Source organism: Malurus melanocephalus, unplaced genomic scaffold (assembly GCF_030028575.1).
Source record: "Malurus melanocephalus ecotype Western Australia unplaced genomic scaffold, MMel_1.1 scaffold_26, whole genome shotgun sequence".
In the NCBI taxonomy this organism is placed as follows: domain Eukaryota; kingdom Metazoa; phylum Chordata; class Aves; order Passeriformes; family Maluridae; genus Malurus; species Malurus melanocephalus.
Window position 1 is genome coordinate 589,855 of NW_026623258.1, and position 26,279 is coordinate 616,133.

General features: G+C 37.3%; 1 protein-coding gene across 3 annotated transcripts in view; it reads left to right on the forward strand.

Moving 5' to 3' along the window:
- The window catches only part of ATAD2B (ATPase family AAA domain containing 2B), a 74,063-nt gene that overhangs the window by 13,488 nt on the left and 34,296 nt on the right, over positions 1–26,279 (forward strand). For all 3 annotated transcript variants that reach the window (XM_057390427.1, XM_057390426.1, XM_057390428.1), the window contains exons 2-16: positions 2,574–2,728; positions 4,191–4,237; positions 5,259–5,412; positions 7,461–7,563; positions 8,092–8,200; positions 9,309–9,425; positions 10,512–10,587; positions 12,342–12,440; positions 13,376–13,487; positions 13,915–14,030; positions 14,799–14,973; positions 15,722–15,810; positions 16,585–16,744; positions 17,669–17,759; positions 23,230–23,541. In XM_057390427.1, the coding sequence (XP_057246410.1) occupies positions 2,574–2,728; positions 4,191–4,237; positions 5,259–5,412; positions 7,461–7,563; positions 8,092–8,200; positions 9,309–9,425; positions 10,512–10,587; positions 12,342–12,440; positions 13,376–13,487; positions 13,915–14,030; positions 14,799–14,973; positions 15,722–15,810; positions 16,585–16,744; positions 17,669–17,759; positions 23,230–23,541 (1,915 nt within the window). The remainder of the gene's footprint in view (positions 1–2,573; positions 2,729–4,190; positions 4,238–5,258; positions 5,413–7,460; positions 7,564–8,091; positions 8,201–9,308; positions 9,426–10,511; positions 10,588–12,341; positions 12,441–13,375; positions 13,488–13,914; positions 14,031–14,798; positions 14,974–15,721; positions 15,811–16,584; positions 16,745–17,668; positions 17,760–23,229; positions 23,542–26,279) is intronic.

The following is a 26,279-nucleotide window of genomic DNA, read 5'->3' on the forward strand; positions in this document are numbered from 1 at the left end:
TGAAATAATGAGGCAGATAAAAGTCAGCTTTTTTTTTTTTTTTTAATTAGAGTTAAGTGAGTCTTAAGATTGAACCTTCATATAGACCTCTCACTTTCCTGGGATTTACCTTGACAGTTTAAAAATTATCAAAGCTAAACCTGCTTTTAAATGGCATGTGAACAAGGGCTGGTTAACATTTAATACTAGTTTTCAATGCTTAGTATTTTTTAGTATGATTAAAAGTATTTATAAGTATTATCACTTATGACCTTCACAGTAAATAAATACTATATCATAATGAATACTGTATTAATTTATTAGTGGTATTATGAATATTTAGTTATAATTAATACTTGTTAAAAGTGTATATCGAGGACAAAATGTTAAGGTGTGGTGCAGACAGCCTATTTCACTTGCAGCCTTCTGTTCCTGCAGGCAAGTGTRCAGCTTGTGTTTTGTCTTGGGTTATCTTTTGTACTTGTCTGATCCCTCAGTGAAATGATTAAGATCACTGACAAGGTAGAAAGTTCATCTAACAGAAGGAAAGTGAGCTTTTGAAGCTTTAGTGACCTGGTCTGGTTAATGGGTGGGTCAGAGAAACATCAGAAGAAGATCGGAGGAGGTTGGAGTGGTGCTGTGTATTCAGSCAGGGGAGTGCATGGGCTCTCCCTGTGTCGGTGGTGCTGAGCTGTCTTTTCAAATGCTCCCATACATTTGGATTTCACTTTCTGAACACTATGCTGTGATACTGTGTCTTCCTCTCATAAAAAATAAGCCTTTTTTAATTTTCTTGAGTACATGACACGTGACATTGAAGTATCTGGAGTAATGATCAGATCGTTGTTGTTAATGAGCCTGATGAAGAAATGGGACTTCTGTGGTCATCTCCTTGTGCACAATTATTTTTTTTTTCATAGTTCAAGTGATTCCTGACAATTTCTGGATCTTGATATTTGAAAACTGGTTCTCTGTTGCAATAGAGGGTATTTAGTTTTTTTAATCAAGGATTCATAGAATGGTTTGGGTTGGAAGGGACCTTGAAGATCATCTAGTTTCAAAACCCTTGTCATGGAAAAGGGACATCTTCCACTATCCCAGATGGGACACCTTCTGCTGTTCCAGATTGCTCAAAACCACATCCAACCTGGCCTTGAACACTTCCAGGGATGGGGCAGCCATMGCTTTGGGCAGCCTGTGTCAGTGTCTCACCACCCTCACAGGAAAGAATTTCTTCCTGATGTCTAACCTAAACTTGCCATCTGTCAGTTTGTAACCATTCTCCTTTGTCCCTTTCCAACTCTCTTGTAACCCCTTTAGTACTGGCAGGTGCTGTAAGATCTCCCTGGAGCCTTGTCCAAGCTGAGCAACCCCAMCTCTCAGCCCGTCTACACAGCAGAGCTGCTCCAGCCCTTGGRTTATCTTCATGGCCTTCTCTGGATTTGCTCCAACAGGTCCATGTCCTTATGTTGTGAGCTCCAGAGCCAGACACAGGATTCCAGGCGGGATCTCAGGAGTAGGGAGATCTGCAGGGAGAATTCCCTCCCTGGACCTGCTGCCTGCACTGCTGCTGATACAGCCCAGGACATGTTTGGCTTTCTGGGCTGCAGAAGCACATTGTGGGGACATGTTGAGCTTCATGTCAAGCAACACCCCTAAGTCCTTCCTCCTTGGGCTTGTTCCCCATCCATTTTCCAYCCAGCCTGTACTCGTGCTTGGGATTGCCTGGGCTCAGGTGCAGGATCTTGCTCTTGGACTTGTTGAACTTCATGAAGTTTGCCCAGGATCCCACTGGATGGCATCAAGACTGTTTTGATGAGCTAAAAATTGTAGTTTATAGAATCTTGGTTTTATGTTGTGTTATGTTAGTTCACCTTAACAGAAGCAAATTCTCCCAAGTTTGCTGCCTATCCATTTCTTGTGTACAACTCTGAAGTAACTCCTGGCTGCTATCTTTGAGTTTCTGGCTGTTACCTTTGGTAATTGCAACAGAAAAAAGACCCCTCTTGGTATTCTTTGAGTGCTTCTTAAACAGTGTTAGGACTAATGTGGTTAGTGCTGCTAATGAGAAGTTGAACAAAATGTGCCATAAAAATATAAAACCCACTTTCGGTTCTCCTGGCTGTGTSCTGGACAGTTTGATGGATAGAACAAGGTACTGGAAAATTCTTAGAAGAAGRAAGAGTGTTTGTTTAGGCATTTTAAAGATAATGTCAGTAGAATATACTAGTGCTGTGCTTGTTMCTATCTTAATTTTTCTCAGTCCTTTTCTCTTTTTGTGGCATTACTAGCTCTTGTGCAAGTCAGGTGAAAATATCAGTGTCATGTATGATATAAAAAATACAGTGGGTTATAGAAAGAGAATACTTGGTCAGAAATACAGGAAAACTATTGTAGAAGTTTARTATTTGAAATTAAATATTTTCATATTTTCTGGTAATGTTTCCAAAATAAACACTTAATATTTAACATAGGTTGGTCAGTAAGAGTTTGACAGAGACTTTCCTTTTACTAAGCTGAGGTTTCCYCTTTTTCTGTAAGGATATCTGCAGATGAGCCAATTAAATATAATCTGMTGCTTTTTTTCTTTCCAGAAAGATGAAGGTAGTGATGCTAGTTTGAGTGACAGCCACATATCTCCTCCTGCCAAACGTACCTCAAAACATGCTGATCCTGTGTGCAAAGACAAATCAAAATCACGCAGTACTGGGCAGCGAGAGGAATGGAGCATCTCAACTGGACAGTCCAGGTAATTGGTGCCAAGAGAASATGCAACTCATACCAATTTTTCCTGTTTTGTTATCTCACTTACACTACTTCTGCAGTCACCTGCAGCTCAGGAGTGTACTTTTGAAGCAYGTTGCTTTCCCTCAATTGTCTTCAGTTTAAGACTCCAGGAATGTGAATTGCGTCAATGCTCTCATCTCTGTTTTCTTTCTATGCATATTTGTGCAAAAAGTAGAAAATAATTTTGAGATGCTGTCTGAATTTTAGATACTTGATCCATCCAAATTTAGTAATGTAATTGGTATTTTTATGTACTCCAGCTGTAAGAATACATGACATTTTAATTAGGGAATCAGTGTTAACCATCTTCAGGGAATGGGTAATGGTCAAGTTGATTTCCACTGTTTTTCAGCCTGTTAAATAAATTTTACAGAATATGGCCTCAGTCCTGCTGCATTTTTATAACTTGAAGCAAAAGTAATTAATTTTGTTTTATAACTCTGATTTAATAGTATTTTACAAAGCATTCCTGTGTTCATAAGGTTCCTCACATGATTACAAGTAACTGTGAGACAGTGTACACTGTATGCTTCTGATCCATGGACTTTCAGTTAATACTGATTCTTTTGTAGTTACGCATTTCATATTTATGTACATGTCAAAATTGTTCTTGCAATGCTTTGTATATAATAGTGAGTCTAAATCACTACTGGACTGTTGTCTGCTAGGGTGAAGTTTGCTTATAAGCTTTGTAAATCTCAAAATAGGCCTATTTTTGTTTATTTTTCTCTTTTAAAACAGAATGAATTAAATYTAGCATATTAATGTGCCATTATGTATTGAATGTATTGAAACTTGTGTAGCTTCTGTTTCTTTTGTTTATAACAGTAGAATTGTACTGTACCTCCTAGAAATGTTAATATTAAAAAAAAAATTATGTGGCCAGGAGCTTTTAGATCATTGTGTCTAATGAAATTTGGCCAGGGTACTGAAAATCATGTTGCTCATTTAGAACCACCCACTGGAACATGTCTTTGCATCTGAGTTTTCTTGTTGTTTCTGCCAAAATCTGAAGTGTTGTGCTTTAGAGTGATCTTGATTGACCAAGACTTTTCCCAAAGATTTTGTTGCTTGTACTGGTTTATCCGAGGTGCTGGAATGATAGTTGCCTTTGGAGAACTATACCAAGGTGCTGTTTTGAAATTTAAGGGAAGAGTTAATGGGACAAGGGCATGAAGAAAGATTAGGCAGATTAATAAAAGGGGATGCTTAGACATTTGGGGGGGGATTTATATAATTGGCATTGAACAGTTTTGTCCTCACTAAGGTATTGGGCATGAAGCACACTCTTCCAAGGCCACATCTCGCAAAGGTTTTGAAATCATGGAGTATCATGGAGCATTTTATAGTCAAAATTCTATTTTCACTGTGTGCCTTTTGCTTTGCTAAGGAATGGTAATGTTGTGTGTCTGATTGTTTCCTAGGTTAACTTCTCAGCCTGGTGGTACCCTACCAAATGGACGTAGCTTGTGTAAGTGAATTACAGCTTTTTGGTGTGAACTTTCACATTAAGCAGTTTTATGTCAATGATTTTCAGTGGCRTATGTTTTTGATAACTTTACTGATTGCTTTGACCATTTTGACCAGAAAAGYTAATGTTTTGGCTCAGWTTTCTCCTGTTSATGTYTTGGATACTCTCTGTGGATATGGGRAACATTTTTAGATGAAAATCCATTTCTCTTCTCAATTCAGACCTCTTGGCCATGATCTCGATGTTTTCCTTAATTCCCAAATTACTGTTATGACCTAATTTTGGCCTTCCTCTCCCAGCTSGTCTCTTTAATTTACTTACTCCTTGCTCATCTGAAATTTGGCCTTCTATGGTCCTTAACATTACKTAACTCTGCTATTGCTTTAGAGAGACCTGCCTTGTCTGCAGCTCCTGCTACTTTGAGCAGTCTTCCTGAAAGCTTGTATCTTATGAATTTGCCATTTCATTGCTTATCTCAGCTAAAACCACTTTGTCTTTTCCGTCCCTTTTTCATCAGTTCTGTCTTGTTTAGATCTRTGTTGATTCAATGTGTTATTTCATTAAGCAGATTTGGTGCTTTATTATTTATTGTGGTGCCTAAGGAGCAATCAGCAGTGGGATCTCTTTGTTTGGCACAATACAGAGTAGCTGGTATGGATTTGCTTGTGAAGTCAGTATGTTGTATSTGACCTTTTGATGCTATATTTGAAAGACTAAGAATTGAAACTGGGGGCCAAGTGTGCATTTTAGTATTGATGTTAAYTTAAAAATATTGAATGCTTATTTGAATGCCAAATTGTCATCATAAAAYAAGATTATCATCTGAGGAAAAAAGTTCAAATATGCAGAAATAACTTACTTGAAAATAACTTTGATAAGAGTTAAAAAAATACAGTTCTTTAGCTCATACTGTGCTTAATAACTTTTGGTTTATTGTCCTTGCTAARTATTCTCTTATTAAATCTTGCTTGTGAAATTGTTGTTTCCTGCATTTTGAAGTAGTAATACAAATTTCTCTTAGCTCTCAAAAGCCACCCCCTTCGAGGGGAAAAAAAGGGAGATGGGGACCATGCTTGCATAAACGGAGATATAGAAGTCAGAAAAAGTTGTCGGTCCAGGAAAAACAGATTTGAAACTTTGAATCAGAGTTTATTGTTTGATCAGCTAGTAAACAGGTATGTGGGGATACTACAGTTGTATTCACAAAGCACTTTAATGRTTTGTTAAAATTAGAAACCACTGTGTTCCAGTGCCATGTCTGTGTTTTATTGTGGGGGTACATTGAGACAAGCTCGATTGTGGTTTGAATTACAGCTGGGTCTGTGCTGTGACTGCCACGGTATCCATGGTCTAAATGCAGAGCAGCTTCCCAGGCTTTCATTGAGGAGTAAGTTACTCTGTGTTTACGCTTGGATAAAGCTGTATGTTGGCAGTTRCTGCAGAGAGCCTGACGTGCTGTAAATCCACACCCTAGTTTGTTTCTTGGTAACCTGTTTATGTAGTGATACCTTAAATGTCATGTAAATTGGTAATTAGCAGCAGTGCTTGGAAGCATTCTAGATTTTGCTTGTATAATTTTGATCATAAAATATCAAAAGTTTGTAGCTTYCTTTTGTTTTTGTTTTTTACCATTTGTTAATAATTCACATAGGTTGGGTGTCACTTTTTGACATTTACTGTGCAGACAAAGTAGGTCAGGCAGTGAGGCACGGTCTGGTCTGAGCATAGGAATGGGAGCCAGAAATGCTTTTATTGAAATATTATTTCTCTCTAGCCCTGGGTAGGTCACTTAATATGTCCTGATCTTCCCACCTGTAAAACAAGTTTTAATTGTCACATCTGTGAGAGACTGCTHTCTCTAGTGCTGGAAAATGATTTAAACGTAAACATTTAATTGCCAAGTAYGATCTTTATTGTTAAATGTATTCTGTTGAATCTTTTATTAATTTAATTTTCTTTTTCAATTTACTCAGTAGCTACTTGGTATCAGTTTGCAAACTTACATTGAGTTACCTCTATTTTTCTAGTTGCAGTTGAAACTCCCTCTCCTCATCAACAGTAGGAAAAAGTCTACCATGAAGATTTAAATTTGATAAGATCATGGTACTGAAGTCTGTATATGAGCTTATACTGATAACAATGTGTCCCATAGTCTTTATAGGTTTTTTAGAGTAGTTTAGAAAATGTCTGTCAGGAATGATTTAGGCATTCTGTAGTTTGCTCTTGCCTGGCAGATCATGGACACTTTTCCAGGTCCCTTCCAACCCTTTTTTCTTTGGTAGCAAACTACAGCATGATTTTACTTGAAGTGCTTCTGTCTCACAGGCATCACAGATATTTTGGAAGAATTATTTAAAATTGAGAGAAGCTCTCATAATGAAATCTTGACTTTTCTGACTTAMATCACCAGAACTTCCACTTTCTAGGCAGGCTTTCACTGTTTAGATTGACTTTTAAACAGCTTGAATAAAAGGAAATGGAAGTTTCAGTCTTCCTACAAATATTATACAATTATAGTAGAATTCCAGCTGAAATCTACTATGATGACCATGGAGAGCAGTAACATGGTCTTGAGGACAGGTGGCCAAATAATTGACTTGGCCTGGCTAATACTGTGTTGTTCTCTTCCTTAGCAGTGGAGCATCTCAGCCAGGGTTATTACTTACATACCACCATTGTTTTGAMAGCTGTTTACAAATACTCCAGATAATGAAAATGCTGACTAATTAAATAGTAGATGAGAAATGGTAGTGAGGTCAAATACTAAATGATGAGATTCTAGATGCTGCTGATTTAACAAAAAGGAAATCCTTTATGTTCCAGCGTCTTTTTGAGGCCAGGGTAAGAAACTGTAAAGCTTATGGGGTGGAGACATTCTTGCATTCCCAGTATTACAATTACTTTTTTATTTTGCAAACTTAATCTTACCTGACAGCCTCTAATGTCTAAGCAGTTGCAAATTTATACGCTACAATTTATACTGATCAAAAACCTTTTTAGAAGGTTTTTTTAATACTACTGTCTAATTTGAAGCCCAGACTTTGATAACATCAGTATTTTTTTCTTTTACCTACTTCTTGGTTSTATTCTTTCAGTTTTATTATGCTTGGTTTTGTAGTTAATTCAAAGCCAGCTTAAGATGCTGGACACTATGTCAAAAGTTCTGCATGTTACTGTTTTAAGACTGATTTTTTGTGTGTGTTAACTGTTGCATATATTTTAGTACTGCTGAAGCTGTCCTACAGGAAATGGATAATATTAACATCAGGAGGAACAGGAGATCTGGGGAAGTAGAACGGCTACGGATGTGGACAGATACAGAATTTGTAAGTGCAGAGTGTTTGAGATCTTGRATAGAAGCAGAGCATGTTTGTTTTTGCAAATGCCGTATATTTGTCTGTAGCTTTGTCTAAAGGTTTTTGTGGATAACATAAAAAAACTTGATGAACTATGATAAGCTAAAATTCACAACTAAATTCATGGATATAGACTGAGTTATGATTTGCTTATTGATAAATTGACTGTCATGCTCTCATGAGGTGATGTGGTGGTTCTCCTKTGGTTTGAAGAGGGACCTGTCGTGCAGACAGAACCAGGGACTGTCATAGGCTTTTTTCATGAAAACAGCTTGATACTGATGCTGCTCTATATTAGATGGACTAGGTCTGAGAGACTTACTTTAGCTTTAATACTTACTATTAAATGAGACTGGCTTTGGTCTACATGTGGAGAGCTCTGCTGGAAAAAACACTTGAGGGCTTGAGATTGCGTGGAGCATTACTTACTGCACTGGAACTGACACTGTGAATGACATGGGACAGTACTGATGGGAGTGAATGTGACTTTTTTTCCAGGAAAACATGGATATGTATTCTCGAGTGAAAAGAAGGAGGAAATCACTGAGGAGAAATAGCTATGGGATTCAGAACCACCATGAGGTGTCCACAGAAGGGGAAGAAGAAGGTATGGGTTGYAGAAAATTGTAGGGCTTGTCTGAAATACTTATGAAACCAAGTTTTCCTGCACATAAGATCGCAATACATTGCACTACAGAAAGCAGAAAAAAGCCTGGTTTCTCAATGTTTGTGTACTACATTTCTTTCTTTCTGTTTTTCATAAGGTAAGTAATTAGAGCTTTCCTTACATTCCCTGTAACAATCCTCTGGTGGAAATCAGATGTGATGAATGTAGTCTACAACTATCTGTGTTCTAACTGACTTGATGTTTCTCATGTGCTGAGTGGCAATTACCAGAAAGAATTTGTAATAGTCAGTCCTGCATCCTTCCTTTGGTGGAAGGTATTTTAATTAAAATGTTTTGTGTCCAACAGGTGCAAAGGTGTATTTGAAATTCTACCTTCCTTTAAAAAATTGAGTGAAACTGGTCAGTGGGTTCAAAAATTACTGTGAAAGAAGGGATTGTGGCTAACTTTGATGSCCTAATCAGCATTATGCTTGGCCTCCTTAAGAAATCAGACTCAAACTTCAGCCATCTTTACGAGTTTTAGCATTGTGCATCTCAATTTTTAACTAAAACTCTTGTAAAAGGTATGGTTTGTCCTAAGGAATTAGAGTGCAATCTTAGTTCTGAGATCCATTGTTGGAAATTGTGATCCTGTTAACAGATGGGCCTAGGTTTTGCATTTATACACTGTGTTTCTTTGCTTCRTATACAAATAGTGATAAGTTGTACGTATTTTCATGCTGTGTCAAGTGTTTGATTTATTGAGGCTCCTATGGGAAAAGAGAAGAAAGGCTTTATTCTTAATTTGAAGGATAATTATTTAAGGATGAATTTAGTGGATAGAAGTGATATTTGAAGTACTTTATAACTAAAGCTGTTTTGAATGCATTTATTTTTATTTCTTGTGCCTTTCCAGAACCTTCTGTAAACAAACTAGAAGGAAATTTGACCATGTGCTATAGGTTTTTCGTGTCTTCAAATTTCCAGCAATTTGCCAATGAGTGTTAATTAATAAGTGGGCAGTAATTCTCAGTGACCATTAAAATGTTAATTTTTTACCTCTGACGTGAAGTGTAAGTATTCTGAAAATATTTTTCTCCCCCTACAGAGTCTCAGGAAGAAGATGGAGATATAGAAGTAGAAGAAGCTGAAGGGGAAGAAAATGATCGGCCATATAATCTCAGACAGAGGAAAACTGTTGAAAGATACCAGGCCCCTCCAATAGGTGAGGAACCAGACAGTGCTCATGCTGTTCTGCTCTACAGACCTGCAAGGATACCATGAGTGTGGGGAGAGAATGGTTGGAGGGATGCTCCTTGTCCCTGGCAGAGTAACAGGGATGCAGCACTGTGTGGTTTCCACCCTGACCTGTTGTGGTTCTCCACATGGATGGGATTGCTGAGACACAGGGTGTCAGTTTGTCAGTGGTGGTGGCATTGCTGCCTCATTGAACTYTGCAGGTRTTGCCCTGTRCTGGGTTCAGAGTTGGAGRTGACAGGGTTTAGGTCAAGAAACACTTGGAGAAAGTAGTCTAATAAATTAGGTGATTWCATAGAAAAAAYAGTTGCGGTTATGCCTGCTTCKCTTCTTGAGTGGTAAGCCTAATTTSTAATTGTAGATAAATSRTCTAGTAGCACTTAGCACATTTTGCCTAGATCAGAAATTTAAAACATTTCAGTTGGAAGGAATCTACAGTGACCATCTACTCCAGCTACCTGACCGCTTCAATGCTGACCAAATCTGAAAGTGTGTTATTCAGGTCATTGTCCAAATATCTCTTAGAACAGGCTTGGGGCATCAACCACTTCTTTAGGAAGCCTGTACCTTGGACCACCCTCTCAGTAAAGGCAATACTTCTTGCTGTTGAGTTTGCCTGATGCAGCTTTGAGCCATTCCTGCAAGTCAGAGGATCACAGAATATGACTTCTCTGATAGAGAACAGCTGTGGTTCATTCGTTCAGAGAAATTTTAAGATATCCCATATTATCAGCTATGAAGAGCTTTCTGTGTAGAGCTTTATGTTCTGTAAATAAACTAGAAATGCTAGTGCCCTGGATGAGTTAGATTCTGTGCCATGATAGATACACCTCTGATGGTTTGAGGAGGACGAGGATGGAGTTCCCATGCCTACATCAAGCCAAGTACAGTGATAGTGACAAAGCACAAAGAGATTTGATTCCATCCTGCCCAGTTCTTGCCTTGACTTAAGCTTTTAGAGGAACCAGTGATAACCATATTGGTGAAGTGATAATCTAGTGCTTTTGTGCTGCATTTAGATTAGTTTATTATTCTTTTGTAATTGMTATTACAGTGCCAGCTCATCAAAAGAAGAGGGAAAATACGCTGTTTGACATTCACAGATCTCCTGCAAGAAGAAGCCATATCAGGTAAATGTCAGTCTTTTGGTATATAGTTGTTTGCTTTCTTTCAATACRTTCTGGTAGCTTTTGATTTTCAAACGGTTCTTGAGTGAGTTGCACAGTTTGTTCATGCATGTGAGTGGGTCTTGAATTGTATCCTAGGTTCAGACCCTGATCAGCATCCAAACAGGAGTGTCATGGCTCTTTGTAATCCCAGTAGAAGTTTTGTACTAAATAGAATGGAAACAGGTGTGCCCCAAGTACTGGAAAGAATTCTGCATGAAACACCGTAGCTTTTTCTGTAAGGCCATATATTTAATATTTAATATTTAAATCCAAGGCATCAGTTTAACAAATACCCCCTTTCTGTTCTAGAAAACCGAACAAAACAGGTTGATGTTGTTTTCTTTTAGTTCATATTTCATCCAAGGATTATCAACAATTTAATAAAATATTTAGCAAGCATAATTTTTGACTCTTATGTTTTGTGTCAAAGAAGTCTGGAATGTACCAAGTTGTCTTGGAAACTGTGGGTAGACTTTATGTAACAAAACAGATGAGCTTGCAGCTTAAAACATTTTTTAAAAATTAAACTTACTCAAAGCTTCAAAAAGGCAAATCTGTCCATGAACAGAATCCAAGTAAATGAATACTAGTCATAGCTGAAACTCTTGTCTTATTGCTCAGTTTAATGACATAGTGAAAATATGTGAAGTAAATAAAGTAATAGCTGAATCTGAGGATTCTAAAGTTTCTTTGTAATACAAATAAGAGTTGGAAGTGCATATGACATTTTTTTTATAATCTCTGAACTTGTACTTACTGTTATATCTGAAGACTGTGGAAGTTATTATCCCTTCAGTTTTAGTGTGCTTGTTACTCAGCCATCATTTTTTTTCCCTTTTTGTCAGAACATGGTCATAAAAAGTCTTCCCAATTGCAKGATACATTTCAAAATGTATCAGAGAGAGTGTCTCATTTTTGGTCATTGAACAGTAAAACTGATCGACCATATTATCCATTGGCAGAAACCATCTAGGTCAGTGCATTACCATGTTCATACAAATGATGCAGYTCACTATATTCAGTTAAAATCTAAGACTTTTTACTAGTAACCAACCCTTCATGCAAAAAAGTGCTCGATTTTTCAGATGGGTATCAAATTCAATACCTTTTTGTACAGAAAACGTAATGTATAGTCGCTAATATTTCTGAAATACTCAGTTTTCTGAAATACTGTCATACTAAAATAAGAAATGGTTCATTCAGACTTTGGATAATAATTGTACTTGGATTTGGATCAGAAGTACAGGTATTTTGTGAGCCTATTCTGCTGTTCAGAATTAATAACCTCACAAAAAGAGACTATATACTTTGTAAAATATGGAGTTTTTCAAAGAATATTTAAAAGAAAGCATCAAACTGAGTAAGGAGATCTTGGTAGGTTGGTTATGTTAGAGGTGGATAAAGTGGTTGGAAGTTTTCCTAAATATGGTTGCAGCTTATTGATTGAATATTCAAATCACATTGCTGAGGTAACATGGACTGGACCACATATATTAATTAGTGTTCTAGTAACGTTCATGTTGAAATCAGATAATCCCTGTGCCAGTAAGAGCTGCTGTTTCCCTCTCTGATTATTTTGATACTTAATGAAGSTAAAATTTGCATGCATCTCAGTTCTGTACTTGCCATTTCAGTTCCACTTTTATAGAAGAACCAAAACATGCCATTGTACTGCAAATAAGACTGAGTTTTCTGTTTGTTTTGCCATTCAATAGGAGAAAGAAGCATGCCATTCACAGCAGTGATACAACCTCTTCAGATGAAGAACGTTTTGAAAGAAGGAAATCTAAAAGCATAGCCAGAGCAAGAAATAGGTATGAAAACATCATCCTTGGTCTTTAGAATGGTTTGATTTTATTATTCATGAGAAAACAAGCAGAACTAGTGTTAAATGTTCTATGAGTTCTGCAGTTTTGATTCTGTAATTACCTGTGGGCATGGTTTAAAAGGAGTGCTGGTTATATATTAATACAAATTTTGGAGTCTTATGAGTGGATCATTAATTATATAGATAAAAAGCTGGAAATACAAGAATAGCTGTTTGATTCAGTTGAGTTATAAAAAAACAACTGTTGGTTAAAATAGGTTTTTATTCTTGGTGTAACTTGGTTCCAGTTAGTTCAGTTGTACTGCCAGCTCTTCCCTCTTCCTCTTGTGTAACACTATGTGCATTCTACACATTCAGTGTATGTTTTTTTGAGCTTKCACATATTTAGCAATAATCTAAAAGGGGAAGATGTATAAGTAAATTTATTCACTGCYGCAGATACCTAAGTAGGAAAATTCTTCAAGAGAAAGAGTTTCCTTGTCTTTTTTCCATCTCTTCCTGTCTGCCACATCATTCCCTTTCCCACTTCAAGGAATTCAAGCAATGTACAATTACCAGAAGTGTAGTTCTGAGTGTAACCTGTGTCTTATTTCTTCCTCCCTTTAAATATGTAGTTGATCTGATGTAGTATGTATGTAGGGGCGTAAAGGAAGGAAATGTTGTTTATTCTGTGTTTAATCAAAATAATCTGCCCAGATTAGTCAGGTTGAAATACATTTATGGAAGYATAAAACTAACTTTGTATTAAGAAGTTTCCAGATACATAACAATAATTGCCACAGGAAAAAAAAACGCGAGTAGTTTTGTTTAACAATCTGGGAAGGTTGCCTCTTTATGTAATAAAATGCATTTACTCTCTTGATTCTTCCTCCCCAAGCAATGAAAACAGATCAGTATTTATCTGGTGTTTGTTTGTTAAAGGTGCCTGCCTTTAAACTTCAGAGCAGAAGACTTAGCTAGTGGAATCCTTCGAGAGCGCGTGAAAGTTGGGGCAAGTTTGGCTGATGTTGACCCTATGATTGTTGATAAATCGGTAGGTTTTGGTAATGCTTCTTATCTTCCTTACCTCGATTTATGCATAAGCAGAATTCTCCACAGCCTCTCATTGAGCTTGAAGTAAATTTATAAAAAGCTCACTGATCTTTTTTATTTTATTTTWTTGTTACTAAAGCTTTGTCTGTTTATTCTTTTGGACTACAAAGCATTTGCTGTGGGGCTTAGGCTGGATCTCTCTAGATGTTCTGGCTTCCCTGGCAGTTAACTTGCAAACCAGATAAGCCTCATGTGGGCAGCCAAGAGTTGACTTTCTCAACTATTGTTTTCACACTTTCAAAATTCAGGGAAATCCTGTTGATCAATGCAGTGTTTTTTCTAATTTGTTTTGAAATGTTTTATAAGTAAAGGTGCTTTTGTGGAAAGTTGTTACAATATAAACTTTGTGTGCTCTCTTTTTCCCTCAGGTGTGTTTTGATAGTATAGGGGGATTGAGCCATCATATCCTTGCACTTAAGGAAATGGTAGTGTTTCCTCTTCTCTATCCAGAAATATTTGAAAAATTCAAAATTCAGCCACCAAGGTAGGTGCATTTACTCTTACCGTTGCATTTTTTAAATTAAGCTCTGAAGAATTGAAAACATACAGGAGATTGATTCATTCCTTYAAGTGTTTTGCAGTTCAAATAGATTTACATGTTTGCTACCCCACTTGTCTACCAGAATATGTAATAAGCAGGATGAAGAGTTAGAAAAACCTAGTGTATTTTTCTTGTGGTAGAAAGGTAAACTTTGTGATTGGTTGAAGAAAGAATTCTCATGTGTTCTGTGTAGCACCTTGCCTTTTTTTCTCATTATTAAATATTTTACRAGATCAAGCAAAATGTTGATGTTTCTCTCAATAATATTATGCTGTGATTTTATGTTTATTAATCAGGCATCTTGGAAGGTTATTTAAATGGGTACATGGTATCTAAGTAAATTGAAAATTTGGGGGTATTTTTGTCACTTAATTMCTTTATTCCAAAGAATTAACAAACACTGATTAAGGTGTTACCTAAGGTCTAATATTTGAATAGGTGATATTTAACTAATGTGAAGGAATGCTTTGGAAACTTAATATGCCTTTGTTTAATGTTCTTTACAAATCAAAGCTTTGTTTGTASAAATCAACTGATTTGGAAGCATAAAACAAACTTAGATTTTATAAAGTCATGTTATTACAGAAAATAGTTATATGAGATCTTAAGTCTTTCTTCTCCAGGCTCCCTGTCTTCATTATAAAATTTGACTTGGAGTTTTTCAGGAGACGTAAAATAAGTTTGTGACTGTGTTGATCCATTTATCTTCAGGGGCTGTTTATTCTATGGTCCTCCTGGAACAGGTAAAACCTTGGTAGCTAGAGCTCTAGCTAATGAATGCAGTCAAGGAGACAAAAAGGTGGCTTTCTTTATGAGGAAAGGAGCAGACTGTCTCAGTAAGTGGGTTGGTGAATCTGAACGTCAGCTTCGACTCCTTTTCGATCAGGTTAGAAGAAAATCTTTTTTTCGTATGATTTCCCTGTATGTTGTTTTTTGTGGTTTAGATAGCCAAAGTTGTTTGCAGTTGAAACTAAATAATTGTAAATTTTCAGAAATTATGCAACATTTCACCAAATGGTGTTTTTGGATTAAAAAAAAGAGAGGAATGCTGACTGTAGTTTTTCTTGTTCTGGAAACTTAGAAGTCTCTTGACTTGTCCATTAATGAAGCAGTTTGAGTAAAAATTGAAAAAAAAAAGTTCAGTAATTTTGAGTTTGACTGGCATATTCAAGATAAATGCTACATAGAGGAGTGCATGACTGCACTGGTTGTGTGTCTATTTTAGTGTTCTTTTTTGGCTTAGAAGAGATTGGACAGAAGAGAGAGTCACATAAAGCTGTAAATGCAGTAGCTCAAAGAGAAGTAGTTGTCAGAGATATCTAAACAGATCATGAGCGGATAAGACAATGTTTTCTGTAACTGGGTGTAAGGTGTGTGTCTTTAACCTGTGCAGCACACAGTAAATCTGGTRCACTGGTGCCACCTTGCTTACTCCAAGCAGACTGCACTCTGCTTTGCTTTGGAACACTGCAAATTCAGTTTTCATTTCAGACTTYATACTTTCTAACAAAGATGTCTCAATGTATGTGTTGGTTTAGCATGTTAATGCTTTCTGGTGAAACCAGTTTTCAATTTSATGGATAAATTAGGAATTAATAGTGAATTCAATTTTTGTTTTATTTATTGCATACCAGGCATACTTGATGAGACCCTCTATAATCTTTTTTGATGAAATAGATGGCCTGGCTCCAGTTCGTTCTAGCAGACAAGATCAGATTCACAGGTAATATTTCTTGCATGCTGCCATTATCTTGGTATAGGGTACATTATCTTGGTAAACTCTTAAATGTAATTTTACTCATTTCCCAGGAAAGGTTTTTACTTTTYCTGAAGCTCACTTACACTAGAAAGGACAAATTGGTTTTTTGGTGTAAAAAGTCATCTTTTCAGTCCTTCAGGCAGACTGTAATTTGCTGGGAATTGAATTGCAGTGACAATTACCCTTCAGCCACGTTATTAACTCCAAGATTTCTACAGCCATTCCTTGCTTTTTTGTTTTGTGCTGTAAACAGATTGTCTGTTACCAGCACAATAGAATAACCAGTTGAAAAAAATGTTATTCTAACATGATAAATTGTGATGTTCTGGGAATTAGCTGAACTCACCTGTGATTTTGATTCTAGATGGTGTGATGTACAAATGCATCTTGTGTTGCTATAGTGTCATTTTTTTAAAACRTTTTTTTACAACAGTTGCCTGCTGGCTGAATTTTTTTGTGGCTGCTTTTTGCTGGGTTCTGTATGGCAACACATTTGTACCTGTCATTCTACAGCTGGTGGTATTTATGTGTCTATATCCCTCCACTCTGCTGAGAGAAAGAGGAGAGAAATTTGGGGCCAGCACTCCAGGAGGTCAATGGAATATATGAGGCTTAAAACTGTTATGCACCTGTTTGTAGCTTAACTTTTTTCTTTTGAATGGATTAATGTTGCRTTTGAAAATGCAAAAGTTCTTGCAGTGTTCCCTACAGTTTCTTTTTCTGAAAACTCTCTTTTAGCTCTATAGTGTCTACTCTTCTTGCCCTCATGGAYGGACTGGATAATAGAGGTGAAATAGTTGTAATTGGTGCTACAAACAGACTGGATTCTATAGATCCTGCACTCAGGAGACCTGGTCGCTTTGACAGGGAATTTCTTTTCAACTTGCCTGACAAAAAGGTAAAATCTAGAAAGGAGATATATTGATAAAYATCTTTAGTATATTAAACATTTGAATGCCTGACTGCTAAGCCTGTGAAATGAAAGTATTCATTCTTGCATGTAAGAATGTTTAATTTTAGGAAGACAATTTTAGTACAGACATATTGTATACATAAAATTGTATTGAGCTTCAAATCTTCAGGACATAGCTAAAACTAAACAGATGTAAATTATTCACAAWAAAATGAATTGCTTATCTAAAAACTGCGGATTTGTATAATGAACTCCAACTATTTGGGGGCTTGAAACTTATGGTAAGAGAAAATGACTTTAAATGTTGTAGACTTCYAAGCATGAAAAACTGTAGATGCACAGCCAGACAGTACAATGTTGGTAACAGAAACATCTGAGTTCCTTATTTTAAACTAACATAAACTCAGCYCTAATGCTTCATTAATTTACTCTTACAATTAAATTTACTTTGTGTATGGATAGATATATTTGGATTATGTACTGCTTTTAGCTGGAATTATTTTGGGATTCATGTGTATGTGCTGTGCTACTCAGCAATACATTAATTGGCGAGGCCTTTGACAGTAGAACCTGTTAATCATAGGTGYAGTAATTAAAAATGAAATTACAAAACTTAATAATTCCTAATAGAACAGGAGTTTTATACAGGAACATGTATAATAATGTTGATTAAACAGAATTYAAAACGTGTTACTGGTGAAAAGAGTACTTCTTATATATGGAATTAAAAAAGAAGGGAAAAGCTTTGCTCTTGCCTTTCAAGTGCCAAGTTGTACTTTACGTGTCTCAGTAAAAAAGTAGGTAAAGTAACTATTGATTCACGTGAATAAATAATGGTTTTTCTATTATATGGATTTGACTTGTTAGATTTTAATCACATTTTCTTTTCTTTCTTTTTTTTAATATCAGGCACGAAAGCACATTTTGCAAATTCATACCAGGGATTGGAACCCCAAACTGTCAGATCCTTTCTTAGGAGAAYTGGCTGAAAAATGTGTTGGTGAGTGTTAATGATGTTAGTACCTTTACTGTAGAGGCTTTCTCTTCTGTGTAAAACTTTGAAGGTATGTTGAATGTATCAAGATATTTTCTTGTCYTTAACTTTCTAAACCTCTGTACTTTGAACAACAGTCTTTTTGTGGTAACAAAATATATTTCACTCTTAGTAAAACACAAAATGAGTAGCTAGTAGTCATTTGAAAATACAGCCGTGTTTCCTTTCTCTAACATCTCTATAGGATGCATACTCTCAAAGAGAAGCAAAGTGAAGTTGGAATTGCAATCTTTAGGTAGATTTCCCACTAAATTAGTATATTACAAAAAAAGCTAGGGAGACCAGGGGTTTTTCTGTCTACTTATTGAGGGAAAAAAATCAGTACTTTGTATGGGGTTTTTGGTTTTTGTTTGTGTTTTACTGACTGGCATGCTCCCCTCTGTCATAAATCCAACAAACTAACCAGCCTTTCTAAAGATGAATTTTTTTCCAGATTGCTAGCACAGAACAACCTCAAAGTGTAGACATAGGTAGGGGGAAAAAAAGCAGCACACCATGATTACTTTAAATACACTTTTGGAGCTCCCAAAGACCTGCTGTACTGAATGGAGGTTGGTTGTTCAAGATAAACCTGCTGTTTAAATCCAATCAGAAATAAACCCAAATATTTTTATACTGAATTTAACAGAGGAAATGACCCTAAAGCACACACTRCAGTATCTTCTCAACAATTTGTCATGCAAAGATTCATTCTCTGTTAGTCATCTGCTTGGACGAGCACTGAAGTTCTCAGAAAAAGAACAGTCTCAAATATCTATGCTTTGGAATCCATCATCACAGAATCTCAAGAACTTTAAATTGAACATCAGTCCATTCAGTCAGCTACAGTACATCCRAATTATCCTCTTCATCCACAGGGACATCTTTCATCGAAGCAGCATCCCTCCGCTTTTGATGCACAAAGACCTCAACATCTTCTGGTGAGGAGAAAACATAACTATCCAGCAAACTGCAGTTTAAGCCTGGCCGGGTATAAGACAGCACATGACAAACCCATTTCACATTCTGCTTGATTTGTGCTGCTGCTTAGTGGGAGAGAGGGGAGTAGGTGAGGAAAAAAACACAGATGTTTCTTTAAAAATACACTGGATTTTTTCACTGAGAGCRCAGTATTTTAGAATTTCAGATAAAAGGGAAAACCCTTTGTTTCATTGGATGACGTTCTTTGTGCTCCATAAAGCCTGTCAGKTTTGTGGAAGTCAGCTAACAAAAASAAATACCCTTTKCYGTTTTCCTTGGCTTTCCTACTCTCCAGCTACTCTACACTTGATTGTCTCCAATCTGTATCCTGGAATTCAAGTGTTTCCATACATCCCAGATGAAAATCTTTTGAGTATTACAAGGACTTTTCAAAACTCGTGTATCTTCTTCACCTTGATATTGCCTCGTCATTTTTATAAGTAAAATATGCAGCAATAATGATTTAAATGGACTTTCCACATTCTTTGTGGCCTTTACCATTGGGACTCACTGGCACACGTGTATGTCTGTGATGCAGTTTATACCAGTCTGCTGTTTCCTCTTGTGTGCAGGCTTTCTTTAAAAACAAACAACCAACCTTCCCTGTCAAAAAAAAAAAAAACACCCCCTCTTCCCCAAGTAAAAGCTACCTGGACCTGCCAGGCTTTTGGCACTGTGTGGTTGATACTTCTTTCCAGTTTAGCAGACCTGGCAATACTTAACTCCGAGCTTTTGGATCCTAATGAAGAAAACTGCTGAAATACTCCCGAAACAAATRACTTTTGGGAAGCAGGTGTGTGTGTGTGACACAGAACTTCTTAAGATCCAGGGGTGTAATTAGAAGGAAATTGGAAGGGAAAAGCCCCAGGACTTGCAAAAAATAGGTTTTTTCCTGAGGGTTGATTTTTGTCCCAGGTGTTASGGATTGCAACCTTTTAGTGGATTTCTGAGTATATGAGAATTAAAGACTCCATTTCTCTGAATGGCCTCATGACTGCAGTGTGTGTGAGACGAAGTGGAGCGCCTTGGGGAGAGCACAGCATTGCTCAGAAGAGCCCACACTCATGTCTTATTAGTACATTCAGTAAACACACATAATTACTATGTTTTATCCTTACTGGAGATGGACCCCAGATACCCTGAACTTTATAAATCCTTTCTTCTTTCTTGTACTAATTCCCTTGTTCTGAATGATAGCTTTCTGTAGGTAGAGAGACTTACCTACGAGCTCAGTCTTGCAGGAAACAAAACATATCAGCAACTGAAAAAGTGTGAATTCCTCCATCTGGCATCTTGCAGATGAATCTTTTTACAAGGTAGTGAGGGTTGTTTAAATAATGCTAAATAGAATTGTTCAGAAGCAAACTATCACTCAAAATGCTTGTTAAAAATACTCCATTCTGTGCTTATTATTGCAGGAGCATTTTGTGGCAAAATGATACCATGTTAGATTTTTCTTTCCCATCCTCATGTAATAATTGTGGGGGAGATTTCAGCATTATTGTTCCTGTTTTTCACAATTTTTTAAAATAAGCCTAGTCATTATTTTTTATCTTTGTCATCATGCTGATTTGTTTGCTAACTCTCTTCCCCTACAGTAATTTTGGGAGTTTTGTAGGGAATTGCACAACATGAAGTGGAAGAAGTCATAAAGATTGTTCATGTAAATGCTCTACCCACTTCAGTGGCACTTTGTTGTGGTTTTTAAGGGTGGGTTTTAGGCAGAAGAAATTTTAAAGAGGACATAAATTCTGCACAGTAGAGATGGAAGAGGATGGCTGGAAAATTCTGGTGATCAAAGTGTGTTCTTTGGAAACCTACATAGGAATCCACTTGTTTGCTGTCCTGCTTTTTGAAAGCTGTACTTCAGAAATGTTTAGCAGAGTGTAGTGGTGGTGGGTAGAAGGAAATGGGCTACTTGACAGGAATCCTCATTTATTCTAAGTTAATGTGTGCCAGTACATTTTGCTTGGCAAACTGAACACCTTTTGTGAGATGCTTCAAAAATGGAAGCAAATGCACAGAACCCTGAGTTTATATTACAGTGTCAGTTTGGATAAAAATTAATTCAGGTTATTTACTGTTGGCATGATACATTTTATTTTGCTTTGACAATACTTCATTCATGTTTTTCTTTCTCTTAATCAGTGTGCATTTGCTTCTTGGAAATAAAAAGCTCTTTAATGTTTCACAAGGTACASGATTTTTGCAGTTTTCCTGTCACTGAAATGGATGTACAGTATGCACAAGAGAGCCCCTCAAAAAGAGACACCAATTACTAGTCTTCAAATGTAATTGCTCCTGAGAAATGAGAAGTAGAAATGGAGACTAATTGTGTATCTGATCACCTGAGAATTTAATTTTAAAAATAGGCTACAGGCTATTATTTCCTAATTTTGCAATTCTTTGGAGATGTACAAGCAGTGATTAAAATGACTGTTAGAAAGCGATATTACAGCATTTGTTAATAGAAAAGTTGGGAAGGATTTATAGCTCCTGAGCTCCTGAGCTGCTGAATCTTTTGTCACAAAGATACTAAACTAGTTTCTAAGGTGACAGGCATTAAGGTTGCTGTATATCTCCAGCACATCTTTGATTTCAGCTTTGGTATAATGCTCCCCACACTCATTTTTTGCTTAATCTAATGTGGTTTTTGGATGAGAAGTGGACCAATTTAAATGGGAATGTGATACCTGTTATCTAAAGAACAAAGCAAAATTTTGATCTCTCTRATGCACTTGAARCTACTGTCTAATAGTTTCACATGGTTTGAGTGTGCCTGCATAGTTTGGATTTGATGTTAAATGAAGTTAAAAAAAAAACCAAATAACTTCAGTGTTGAAAACAATTAGTTGCCTATTGATTAATATAGTGAATGTGTCTGAGCATATTTCAGATGTAATGTGTATTTATTTCATGGTARCTTGGGAATGTGAGTTGCTGCATAYGTTTTAGATAATAGTCATGGTGTGCACTCATCAAATGTACACAATTGTAGCTATTAACCTTTTTATAAAATTGCCAAGTGCCAGCAGCACTGAAAGAACATCAGAGGCTAAAGAGAGAGAAGCAAGGCAGGCCTCAGTTTTGGGACTTGATGCTGCCAGAAGACCAATCATAGAATAATAGAATGTTTTGGATTGGAAGGGACCTTAAAGTTCATCCAGTYCAACCACCTGCAGTGGGCAGGGACACCTTCCACTAGACCAGACTGCTCAGAGCCCCTTCCAACCTGGCCTTGAACTGTTCTGAGGATGGGACAGCCCCAGCCTCTCCAGACAACCAGTTCAARTGCCTTATAGTAAAGAATTTCTTTGTGTTATCGATCTAAACCCTAATTTGTCTTAATACAAAAATAGAGTAAAAAAAATGCAAATAGTGTAAGACTTGGTGGGGAGGTGGAATAGTTTTAACTAAAGAATTGGTTAATTACTTTCTATAAATAMTTCATTACAAGCCCATGAACTTCTATGTGGCATTACCTTAGTGCAACACATTTTCCTATAGCGACTCTTAATTCTCTAAATGACTTTTCTCACTGGAATATTGTTTTAAAGTTTTGGAAAGATGGAGCTATGGTGCCTCAAAATACAGAGACATATAAATGTCTCTTGCTGAGGGAGATGGAAAAACTTGAAATCTAATTTCTAGCCCAGGGGAAAACCCCCAAACCATTAGTACTGCAGAAGACTCAGAGGYATTAGGTCTCTCTGTATTTCATAATTATCAGATCTGTGTTTTTTCATCAGTAATGGTGATTAAGCAATTATAGGTAGCCACCTGTAGATACTTATGAAGATGGGCTAAATTAAAATTTTAATGCATTTTAATTTCTACTTCTGGTTATATTAATAAAGTTTTGCAACTCTTAAAAAGTTTGAAACATTTTTCTTGACAGTAGAAGTTAACATTTTTCCAAGAATCCAGAATATGCTTTTTTAAACAAGAGATTTTATCTCTTCCATATTCTATTCATGAAACATTTTTCTTTATACTGCTCATTTTCTCAGACTGTTAAGGTTTAAAGTTGGTGATGTTCAGTGTAACAAAATTACTTGGCTATTAAAGAACATATTCATGTAGCGGTATTAAAGGAAAAAAGGAGGAGAGGGACTTTAAAATTGCACACATACTTTAGACAATATTAAGGTAAAAGAAAGAGCAATAACAGACCTATAACCCAGGACTGAAAACACACTATGTGTCATATGATRTAGTGAAAATGTAAGTATTTTAAACCTCCATATGGAATGAATTTCTTAGTATATCTTAATAAACCTGTCTAATTTCTTGGTATACAACACTGTCACCAGATTATGACCTGGTACCTTTTGGCAGATGCTTTGTGGACCTTGACAATTATCACTGCTTTGTTTTTAGCTGGATGCACGTTTGAGACTCGAGTGGCACAGCAGTGCTSTTTCATGGGAGGTGTTTGTGTTTTTGTGTTCTCTAGGGTACTGTGGAGCTGACATCAAAGCACTTTGCACTGAGGCTGCCCTGATTGCCCTGAGACGCCGCTATCCCCAGATTTACATGAGCAGTCAGAAGCTCCAGCTGGACGTGTCCTCGGTCGTTCTGAGTGCCCAGGATTTCTACCATGCAATGCAGAACATCGTGCCTGCTTCCCAACGGGCTGTGACCTCCTCGGGACACGCGCTGTCCCCTGTCATCAGGCCACTCTTGGAACGGACCTTCACCAAGCTCCTCGAGGTCCTACACAAAGTGTTCCCTCATGCTGAATTCAGCCAGGGTGACAAAAGTGAAGGTATGTGCTGTGGGGGTTTCTTGCAAGTGCTGATTCAGTTTTTCAATTTGCAGGTATTTCAGCTGGCTTTCCTCTCCACCTAGCCTTAAATCTGATGTGAATTTGTTTCAGTGTTGTTAGGGTGTAAATACGATTTGTTTGGATGTTGCATAATTATTTTTGCTGATTCCAAGTTGTTCCAAGAATCTAATGACCTGACTTATATAGAGTAAGGTTCCATAGGTGTGAGTGCCATCCACAAAAAGAGCTCACAAGTAATTTACAATTTAAATACAAGAATTGATGGGGCATAATCAAAAGTCAGAAAAAAAAAGGTCAACAAAAAAAAATGTAATGAGACAATGTTGCTGAGTGTATATCGGGTGCTCCTGTCCTGAACATTGGTTAGCTGTCCCAGTCAGTCCTTTGCATGCTGATGGTGCAGAAGCTCYGGGGGGCTCACAGCTCAGCAGGTATTTAGCTGAGATACCTGAGCCTACGTAATGGTCACATGCTGATTTAGAAGAAAGTCCTGTGGCTTTCCTCTCCTTGAACTGGCCTGGTGCACTCCTGATCCTCTGAACTGATTCTGTTGGCTTAGCAAGTGGAGAGCTATTTGCTGTTTTGTCAAGTTAGCTTTTTTTGTCAAATTAGTGAGTAAAATGAACTCACTGAGGGGTCAGTGCATGCCAGAAATGTGCTGCAGTGGGAGCAGTGTGAGTATACCAAAGAATCAGGGAATCAGAAGGAATGTGACTGACTTTTTCAACTGGTAATGAGTCAGTAAATTCTGGGTTTTTTTAGCTGACTCTTCTGAGACATACTTTAATAGTTACCCATGTCATTTCTTGGAAGTTAAATGTTGAACAAGATACTTTGGGTTTGGTATCTGCTTATTCTGATGTAGTCTRCTGTTCTTACCTTGGATCACTGTCACCTCCCAGCTCTGTAAACAGTACTTGGGGTTGTGTGTGATGAACTTGAAAACAGCCCAGTCATAAAGCAAATCTCTGACAGCCGTGACCTTCTTCTCATTCCTGTTCCAGAGCACACTTTCAGCCTGCAGCCCAGGCAGCTTAAGCTGATCCTTGTGCTGGCTGCTGCAGTTCTCCAGCCCAGCTGTGCATTTTTGTTCTCTCCTTTCCACTTGCTTGTATAWCTCAGGCCCTTTGTTAAACTGTTTTAGCCAGGAAACTCATCCAAAAATGGTGTATTTATATGTCTTCTGCTGACTGTGGGGTAGCTGGAGGTTTTAACAAGTGTTGGAGTTGGCCGGAGATGGGCTCTGGGAGCTTGTGCTGGTGGGTTGGGGGAAATGAGCTGGTTGCAGCTGCAGGTGGATCCTATTGGGCTGCCTTAATTGTAACCAAAGTTATTTAAAATGTTTAAGTCTCTGTATACTGTTAACCTGTTCGTAACACCCAATTTAGACATTGTCGTTGTTGAAGAAGTGGTTTAAGTTTAGAATATTTCTTTTGTTACATTTTTTTACATTCCCATTTATTATTGCTCATTACTGCTAACAAATTGAGTTTGGAAGCTGTTGTTGATTCAAATAGTAGTTTTACTAGATAGTTTGCTGCTGTGTGTAGTTTTACATGTTTGTAGATAATTGATTTTGAAGATGCATGAACTAAGGTTTCTTTTAACATTTCCTTACGTTTTTTTCTTACCCCATTAATTTTAAGAAAATATTGAATAACAAGCTTAATCTTTGTTAAAACCTGAAAAATCCACTGTCAGGTACAATGATGATATGTAAAGGTAGATTATACAATAGAGCTTCAAATTTTCTTGAATTCAAAGCCAAGTGTATGGTACATGCTCACAGGTGTGCGTGCAATCTGTGCATGCAAGTTTTCTGCACTTCGCTCAAAATTCTTCTTTCTTGTAATTCAGTGTAATTCAGTGAGTCAGATCTTGATGTTTGGGATTAAAGATGGACTGCCTTTCGAAATAATTATGTCTTTTTGGAAGAGAAAGCTGTGTCCAGTGCATGAGCATGGGACTTACCTATGCCTMCATTTGGTATACAGGAAATCCTGCTTTAGGGACTGCAATGAGCCCAGAGGTAGAAGGCCTGTGTCCAGTTGGTTTGGAGGTCTCCATCCTTAGCTTTATCTAATTATCCAGCAGCTTCTGTGCTGTGTTCTTTTTGTGGACTAGCTTTTGGCCACTGCTTGGGKTCTGCAAGCCTTTTTCATCTTTGCWCCCTGAGGAATGATTGTCAGGTGTGTGACTGCATTGTAACTTGACAAGGGATGTGACACATCCTCATCCCATGCCAGCAGAGTATCATTCCTGCCAAACCTACTCTGAATCCAGTTCCTTACATCTCAGAGGCAGTTAAGGGAGCCTTTGTTGTGTCTTWACCATTTTTCCTGGAACCCTGGTACAACTTTTTCTGTGGCTTAGATGGCACCTCCATTCTACACTTAACACTGCCTGAAAGGTGCTTCCTTTTTCCCCTGGTGACAGTCKGATCAGTGTAGCAGAACCTACCTGTGCCATTGCCTCATATAAATCTGACAAATCATGCAGTGGATTGTGTATTTGAGAATATTCTGGATCTCTCTGTATTTCCCACTTCCATTTCACAGCAGTCTCTTTTCCTAAGTGGCTGTGGCCAACTTGAGTTGCTTTTGGGATATCTGGTGGTTGTCCTGAGCAGCAGTGTGCTGCAGTGACTCTGGGCTGCTCTCAGGAATGCTGCCCATCCTTTGCAGAGCATTTTATTGCTCTGGCCTCTGCAGTGCTCC